Source organism: Pleurodeles waltl, chromosome 4_2, assembly GCF_031143425.1.
Source record: "Pleurodeles waltl isolate 20211129_DDA chromosome 4_2, aPleWal1.hap1.20221129, whole genome shotgun sequence".
Classification (NCBI taxonomy): Eukaryota; Metazoa; Chordata; class Amphibia; order Caudata; family Salamandridae; genus Pleurodeles; species Pleurodeles waltl.
Window position 1 is genome coordinate 887,125,338 of NC_090443.1, and position 9,466 is coordinate 887,134,803.

The window sequence follows — 9,466 nt, forward strand, 5'->3', positions numbered from 1 at the left end:
CTCCTGGGGGGCCTCACCTTACACAGAGGGAAGATGCATGACTTTGTCCAGTTGACCTGTAGGTCCGCTGCAGGTTTGAAGTCCTGAAAGGCTGCGTGGACTGCCCCAGTGGTAGTGGCAATGGCACTGCGTGAGTGGTGCCACGTAGCCGGATGCACCAATGGGCACCCTCCGCTGGAAGATGAAGTGCCAAAGGCTCCATCACGATTATGAATACTATTGGGGAGAGAGGGCACCCTTGGCGAGTGCCGCTGCCCACAAAGATTGAGGCAGATATGGAGCCGCCTTATCCACACTCAAGAGGATGGGTTGGTTATAGAAGTTTTGTGTATGCCAGAAAGTGCCTACTGATTCCAGGCCTGGAAAAGACAGGGCCAGGACAGTATGTCAGATGCCTTCTCTAGATCAAGTATTAAGCAAGCCACCTGAGGAAACTGCAACAAAGCCTGATCCATCACGTGGAACAGCTTCTGACGGTCATGCGATGTACTGCTGCTCAGGACGAATCTGTTTTGGTCCGGGTTTATGATTTTAGGTAGGATCTGAAGATTAGGGGACTTGTAAGCTATAGAACTTAATATGACAGGCCCTCCAGCATCCCATCCGCCTGTTTCCTGTGGACTTTCGACTTAGTTTTCATAAACATGAGCATTATAGAAGCATTTATTGGATCGATTTCTGACATGTCACTTTCAAACAAGGTCTTGGACACTCTTAGAGACAAAGGTGTTACTGACCTCTGTATCGATAGGTTTCTGCCAGTCTGCCTGCATTGACCTTACCGCTTTGGGCATGAGAACTGATTCTGAGGACCTGGTATGCTTTAGGTGCTTTCCAGTCAAACTTCTGATCATATTTGGATTTGGTCTTACCCCCAACTGCTGGGTAATGTTCCCTCCTGGCCTGACTCTTGGGTCCTGTGTCTCCACTTGGTCGTCCTGTCTAGATATTACATTTGTATGACTTGCATCTTATTCATCCAGTAAATTCTTTTGGTGTTGTCGGGTGTCCTCGTACAATACGTGATGTCAGAGATTTTATCACATTCTTCACAGTTTGGCTTTCTCCTAGCTCAATAGTGTGAATCACAAAACTACTTCCAAGCATCAAAAAGCACCACTGGAGATTCTCAAAAAGGATATGGTCCCTTTTGGTTAACCCTGCTGTACTGCACTTTGTTTGCTTTTTTTGAGCCATAGCTGATCTGTCCTTAGTAGCGGAACTGCCTTCTATAACATGTCCCATGTGGACCGACGCAGCCTCAGGAGCCCTTAGCTGTTTACTGATAGATTTCATGGCTGATAAGAAGATCCTGGAGACAAAGCGCTACACAATGGCATTGTAGTTGTCCCCCTGAAGTGTGAACACTCTTCTGTTCTTCATAGATGCCCTCTGCGTCTAAGCACACATCAGATATAGCACTACTTCAGTTACTCAGTAAACAGTATTGCATGATTTTTAGGGCATCGGTGAGGATAATAAACCAGACACATCGCCAATACAATGAAGTCAAGCCTTGTATCTACTGATCTCAGTCATACCAGAGTCAGGTTATTATGAACTTTAACTCTTGTGAATGACAGGTGTGCTGCTGCCAGTGAATGGAGCAGCTACATTTAGAGGCAGCTGACACTTTTGTCTAGCCATACTAGCACCACTGCTGTTACACTCACTGCCACCAGTTCTGTAAATAGCCAACAAGATGCCTTAGCTGCGGAGTCTTGGGTCATATCTGCAGTGTGCTGTACAAAGATAGAGAGAGGGCCGTCTCTCTCTCCAATCAAGTTACTTGAAGAGGCATCTGTGCTTGCCCAGGCTGCCTCCTGCATTTGTGTCAGTTATGGTCTTGCTCACTCATCCACCATCTTCTGGATCGTCTTTGCTTGGAAGTGGTTGAAAATGGCACCCATGTTGAACAACAAGCATGGGAAGAAAAAGAATGGGGAGGTGAAAAAACACCAGCCTCAGGGGTTGGCTCAACTCAGGAGCAGGATACTTCAACATTTGTTGTTTTAGAATAGCTAACCTGTTCCTCTCTTGATCCTATTCTTGACTTACTCCCTCATAACTCACTGCTAACTTAACCCCTCATTCGTTGACAGACATTCTAGTTCTTGACATGAAACACTATATCATCAATATTATTGCAGTCCCAAACAATCAAACTGAAGAGTCAGCATCTGGCTACAGAAGCCTTAATTGGCTTATAGACCAATGTGGGACTGGCTTGGCCATTTATGATCATGTTTGTAATTCTTTTTCTAGGTGTTCTTGGACAATTCTGTTTGTGTTACTACTTCTGTTTCTGCTGTTTATAGTAAAGAGCAGTAAAAAGATAATCTGTGCCTCCGGTCCTGACAGTGAATTAATTGTGCTATCTTCAGTGAGAAGGAATTCTATTGCTAAAACCTCTTGGAGGCAGAAAAACGAGTTGACCTTTAGATAACCAAAATCTACTTTGGGATAATGAAGAAAATCTGCAACATCTAAAATATGAATCCATACCACTGTAACCTATGTATTTGAGCTGGAAATCTCTACACGTGGCAAGTATAAATTAGACCAATCCATTTTCCCACAGAAAAGACATATGAAATGGCATTTGTATAGTGAAAAAAAAATGTTTACTGAGGCAATTATTCCTATGGTGAATAAAAGGTTGCTGAGGCCATTTATGTGTAGAGTGCAAAATCTCACAAATTAGAGCATATAATATGGCTAGTTTCGTATTCTTTGGACATTTGTGCTGTATTTCAGCTTTAACTTTCTGCTTTCAGACCACAAACTACTCCCCAGTGAACTGAATTTCCTAAGCCCCATTTTTCCAGTACCTGTTACCTTTTGCCTGAGTAAGATACCTCTGTCAGCGCATTTAATTTGGGTCAGTGCTGGAGGGAATGTGTCTCCTCAAACTGTGACAAGCTTTTTTTCCAGGTAGCAGCTCTTTTCCCTAAACTGTTTCTAGAGACTGGGAAACATGTTCCCACCAGCCTATTGCAGAAAAAACAGCAATGGTGTTTCATTGTAGCTTAATCAGTCACCCTAGGATCAACTGATATACAGATCTACATCCTTAGTGATCCCTTGAAGCCTGTCACATTCATGAACTGACATGTACAAATGCCTTGTATTTCCTTATCCCCTTAGTGTTTTTCTAGAAAGTTAAAATACTTGTGAAGAACATATTTGCTCATGTGCTAAAATGATTGTCTCTTCAAATGCAGATCTATGCAAATTCAGGTTGACTATGCAAACATCGTGCTTTCCAGTGTATTGGTTCTCTGCGTTTGCATTCTTATTTCTGCTTCAGTATCTACAGACCTTTATTGTTTATAGATAGTGTGTTGGACACATTCATCCGAACTTGGATGCATCTAGAGTCCTCCTGTTTTGTGGCCTTTATGCAAGACATTATCGACCATGTGTTATGTCCTCTTATTTATCTTTACATTTTATTGTAAACCAACTTTAGTGCTCCTCCTCCCCATTTAGAGGGACATACAGATCCTACCGTTTTCCTTGTAGTGCTACACTGTGAATCACAACAAATCAGTTGTTGAGAATGTGCAATATTTAGGAACCATTGGTTTTCCAATGAATGCGCCACTTATGCTTCAAAAGGAGGACGCGTTTGAGAACTCCATATCCAAGGGATTGCAGCTGTTTATCATGATGTCGCAGAGCACTCGCAACCCATGTACCAAGTACTAGTTTATAAAAAGAGTAACTAAACAAGGAGGTCAGTGCAAAGTTATTGCCCAGTTCAAAGTATTACATTCAGACAGAGCCTATGTCATTTCACCTCTGTTTGTAAATAAGGCCAGTCTCTCAATACATTACAATACCAGTCCATCTAAAGCAATTGGTGGTAAATATATCAATTCTTTCCACCTTAAAACCTTGTATATTGTAGTAAAAATTTCATGTTGGTTTTCTCATTAATATTAATCAAGAAGTGACAAAAGACTAGACAAAACTATCAAATTGCAATCTAGATGTCTTGTTAAGAATGTCATTTAAGTTTTGATTGTTTTTGTTTCAGCTGGTCAACTGATGCAAAATAATCAGAGATTCACACTACTGTCTCCAGGACCGCCTCACTTGAACATGAACTTTGTTCATCAGAAGAAGTAATGTTTGAAAGAATAAATCATGTTCAGGTCTTTCTTTCACAGCGATGAGCTACATGTTTAGATACTAGATTATTTAAGACTGTTTTTATTCTGTACCATTTGTACATAGGTGATCGCTGATTTTTACTGTTATCACAGATCTAAGTGATACATATTTCATCTATTTTATTACCCCACTTTTAAGGGGACTTTGTGCTTTTCTTGATAAACTGTAAATAGAGAAGATGGTAAAATATAAGTTCTTTATTTTATATTCGCTGTGTTCATGCTTTTGTTGCTTACAACTTTTTATATATAAATATATATATATATTGTTCTAAACAAATATAATTCAAAGGGACTTCATTTTAGACATAATTTGTTTATTATTTCACATCTATACAGTGCCAAAAAGTGTAAACTAAAATTCTGATTGCGTGTAGAAATCAATTTTTTTTAATTTTTTTAAATGCATTTAATGACAATATTTAAATTTTAGGAGAAATATCTTACGTACACAAATGATTAAGAAAATGCATTAAACATAAATAGTGATTGTTTTGTCCTGTAATTTATACAAACAAATTCAACATGTGCAGTTCTCAACAATTGTATTGAGGAGTGTCCCAACACCACAGCAGATTTGCAATTTCTGGCCTTTCATTTTTTAAGGTGTATGTTATATGTCTGGTCATTTTGTATCTTATCAATTTTTAAACTGCCACTGTGTACCACTGTTAATACTTCCAATTGAAGATAATCTGTAAATTAATCCCTATCGTCACCTTTTGTGTGTGCTCTATCAAAGTTTACAGTATTATGTATTACCAAGAAAATATTTGTGTTTTGAATGAAGGAGCATTATGACATTTGGGATATTTAGAGAGAAAATAATTATTATGTGCACAAAATATGATTATGACTCAAATATATAAATTGATTTATGGACTTGCAAAAGGAATACAGTTAAAAACCCAGGTACTCTGTAGATTAGACATACCTCGAGTTTTGCGGGAAACATAAAATAGATTTAAATCCCATTTATAAAAGGTACTTAGCTGATTCTACCAAACAAGGCGAGTTCTGATTTGTACAATAAATTGCTGTAAAGCTAAACACGCCCAGATAAGTCCTCGGTGGAAAGTGCGTGAGGGTAACTCTGCTCAAGAGAAAGGCAAAAATCTGGACTGACTTCCCACCACCCTCAATGGCTTGAGTATAAAGGTCAGTACAGCTCTAAAGTATTCAAATAGAAGAAGATAATATTTGCCCTGTACTGTCCTCTTCTAACTAAACTGCAGAATAAGATGCTCTGTAGCACTCATAAAATAGTGCTTCCGTACCTTGTCATACGTGGGGCATTGCTTATTCTTTTCACTGATGATTGCTAGAAAAAAAGTGCTGTAATCCACACCAATTCATTTGTTGTTTGATCGATTGTGATTGTACTCGCTGTGTACTGTAAAACCACATGGTGCAGTAAGCCAGCAATAACGTTCAACACTGCATTTTATAATACAGTGTACTGCAAGACATTATCTAAGTGGTTGAACGAAGATTCCAATTGAATTTAAATCTTACTACTTTTTGAATAATTAACTGCTGCCCTGTTACCATTATTTTCAGGTTAACAGAAGCACTCAACCCAAATGAACATTAACTGCACCCTTTTTCAACTCTTCTGTGGTCCCGTGCTTAAACTCTACAAAACGATAGACTTTTCTTTAATTATTTTCAAATATACCTTTTATTTATTAATTTATTCAGTCAGTTTGTTCAGCATCCTCCGTGTGAATGCCTTTTCCTTCTAGTGTTCAAGGAAAATTTTGTTTTTAACCTTGATTTGGTTGGTTCTGGTCCTTCCTGTTTCAAGTTGAAATTCTGCTATGCAGCATTGTAGAATAATGAGCAAATATGATACTTTTTCCATTTATGAGTGCAAAGTTTCTGCAATGTTGAAGAGCATTTCATAAGCTAGAGAAGTAATGTAGTCTGACCAGTCAACATGATTAGTATTTTATTGAAACGTCTAATTTTTTAAAAAACATTTCAACCGTACTGATGTTTCAGAGAGCAGATGCACCTTTCAAGAAAAGGTCCTTTCGCATTTTAAATGCCCTTCCATTTCGCTTTCCTGCCAGTTGTATGCAACGTATTTTTCAAAACAGATCTCTTCTCAGTTTCCCTTTGTTCCTTGTAACGTAGTGCTGATGTGCCTTTCAATTATAAACATCATCCATGCTTCTGGAATAAAAATAAGGCTGTTGTTACCACTTCTCCCCTGACACTTCTCCACCTACCTTCATTCAAAAAAATGAAATGCTTCTGTCTATGCTCTCTCTCTGGGAGAACTTTGCAGAGCAGACAAGCACAATATTTTGTAAATTTAGGGCCTGATTGAAGTTTTTGCAGCTGGGCAGTAGTTCTGCCAGGGCAACGCAGTAGATTAATCTGTTGACCGGCGAAGGACCCTACTGCCGTATTTATAAGCGACCACCAAGCCTAGTTACGGTACTTCCTATCAAAGCATTTCGCTGTTTGGTGCAGCGTCCTGACAACATGAATGAGCCTTGCACCAAACAGTTTTTTTCTCCCCAAAAAGAAAATCCTCAACTGTGATTTGCTTTTTGAAAATGCCCTCCCCCCCCTTGTCATGGGAGATCACTCCCATTTCTTTTGCCTGGCAGTGATGGATAATAAAACACAGCTATATGTCCACCTATCCTGGCTGCTGGAGAAGTTTGGCTTCAGTGGTAACTGAGTAATCACTGCTGTAGCCAAACTAAAAGTCTGCCCCCATTTATATCAAGTGGATGGACCACTGTGTTGTTGGCGAGGGAACTCTGTCACTTTTGTGATGTAGTTCTCTCTTCGCCAACATATAAATCAGGCCCTTAATCAGGAACAGTCCTACAAAGTCAAGGGGGTCGACCAGATAAAAATAAATTTTAAAAAACACATGCTGCCTACTATGACCGATTTACCGTCTCTTGGAATTCTTAAAGGACATTTTCAATCTACTTATTTTATTTATGTTTTGTGAAAAAAAAATCATATTAGGCTCTACTCAACTATGTAAACTTTCTTCAAATCTGGGAGCAGGAAGTGGCATCTGAGAGCAGAAAATGCAGTGGTGATCTTTTGCAGCAACAAATGTGCCTGGTAGAATATTGCATTAGTTTTATTGGTGATACGTTTGTGGAAAACACCTTTATTGCTATGCTGGATAATCGCACTGCACTTTCTTTCCAATGGTTTAGACATCTGTCTCAGAATGTGAAATTAATCAGTGAACAAATTGAGACTAGCCTAAGAATTAGTCATATCTGATAAACATCAGTTGACTTCTTTATGAGTAATGCTTATTGGGCAATATTTGCTAAAAACAAAATGAGTATTCCATTTATAAGAAATGTATGTGAGTTTAACAGTGCTCCCTCTGTCCGAATATGATGTGCTCATTTGCAAATGAGGAATGAGAAATCTGGCTACATCATCAGTAGGATAAAAACCGTGGTGCATTTTATTTGTTCTCATAGCATAATGCCACTAGCTGTTGGAACCGTTGGTCCGCTTTTAGATCCAGAAAAACATGAAAACTGACTCTTAGAAAAAAAATCTAGCATTATTCGAATAAATGCCATTGTACAGTCAAGGTGATCTCTAAATGCTGTATAGCCAGGTTGATTTTGTTCATCTTTCCAATCTAACATCTGTTTCTTCATAATATGTAAAGCTTGAGTAAACTATTGGACAAAGTGTACAAATATTACATTTTATTTAAAAAAAAATAACCTTGTGTGATGGTGTTAGTTATTTCCTTCTTGTTATTGAAGTTTGTTTACAGACATTGGGTTGGGGGTGGTAAAGCACTTCAAACTTGAACAGTAGAAAAGCTCAAAAACACTGTTAATATAACTTTACTTTTAGTTTCATTTTTGCATACAGCACAAATACATTTTTTTTTTATTTGGGCCACCAAAGTAAACGGATGTAAATTAAGGCAGATGCTCTTACTAGATAACAGTATATGAATTGCTTAATTCCACTTTTTTTTTATTTTGAAGTACCCTCAATTTGCTGTGTTGTGGTCATTGTGTTTGCATTTGTGTCAAGAAATGAACAACTCTAGGAAACTTTTCTAGTCCCTACACTGAGCCAGGAGGCTGTAGGACACTCTTTTTTCCCAAAGACCTACAAATCCATCTGACAGCGCAAGATGTTTTTTGAGTGAGTTTTAATGTAAAGTTGGATGGAGGATGAATGTTGCTTTTCCTACCCTCCTACCCTCCTCGTATCTTAGTGTCTACCTTAATAGAATTTAGGAGTAACGTGGATTATCAGCTTTTGTTGGGTTCGCCGATGCAAAAGAAACAAAGGCAGTCTAGAAACAGACCTTGTCATGATGGATTGTCAAAGCTTTCAAAGCCTTGGTCAAAAGGATTCTCCTGAGGTCTCTTAGTACTTACTCCATCCGGGCCAAATCTGCGTCTACAGCCTTAGCTCAGGGTGTTCCTGTTTTGTACATCTGCTAAGCTGCCATGTGGGCATTTGTCCATACCGCCTTCAGATGCTGTTAAATTGATTCTAAAATATTCAGTGTGACACATTTTCCTGCTTTGTTCTGCAGAACATCCTGTAAAGTCTGCTTTGCATTTCCCCTTTCTTGAGAGACATTGCTGTGGTATACATTCACAAGGTGAGGAATTTATGTTTACAATATCCATCAGAAGAATAAGTTACTTACCTTCTGTAATGCTTTTTCTGGTTGCAGATACTTTGTTTTACCACTTAACGTTCTGCCCACCCACATACCGATTCTGTGGAGTGGACTTTTAGCAATGAATAATGTCCTGTGTTGGATTTACAGACTGCCAGTTCAATACAATCTGTCAGATACTTCCTGCATCTGTGGGTATGCATAGAAAGTAGATAAACTGATGTCTGTGCTCATGGGTGATGCCTACATATACTGAGTCACAAAAGAGAGTACGGGGTTTTGGAATTACAAATGGGTTGAAAGTGTGCTAATTGCGTCACTATACCAATCCTAAATCTCAACTAGAGATAAAACGAGGGGTGGTTTAAGGTCTGTGGAGGGGGATTTCCTTTACGGACTAGGTGGGTCTCACACACTGTATAGTGTCATGCTTCATCATATGACCACCTAGCCCCACCCAGGTAGGACAGTACCACCTGGGCGGACTCAACCTCGCTGTTAAAGGAACAGGAGGGAGTGCGTAAATTAGTTTGATTTCTGGAAAGTAGGGATCCAGCTAAGCTATGGGAATAAAAACACCTACTCAGGTACCAGGGTGGATTTAATAGAAGGTTCTGTGTGGTGTGATTAAAAG

General features: G+C 39.0%; 1 protein-coding gene across 5 annotated transcripts in view; it reads left to right on the forward strand.

The window, feature by feature from the left end:
- TUT4 (terminal uridylyl transferase 4) overlaps positions 1 to 7,891 on the forward strand; it is a 1,006,035-nt gene extending 998,144 nt beyond the window's left edge. For all 5 annotated transcript variants that reach the window (XM_069232665.1, XM_069232664.1, XM_069232661.1 and 2 more), the window contains one exon: positions 4,043 to 7,891. In XM_069232665.1, coding sequence (XP_069088766.1) covers positions 4,043 to 4,134 — 92 coding nt within the window. In that variant the 3' untranslated portion in view covers positions 4,135 to 7,891. The remainder of the gene's footprint in view (positions 1 to 4,042) is intronic.
- Positions 7,892 to 9,466: the final 1,575 nt, after the last annotated feature.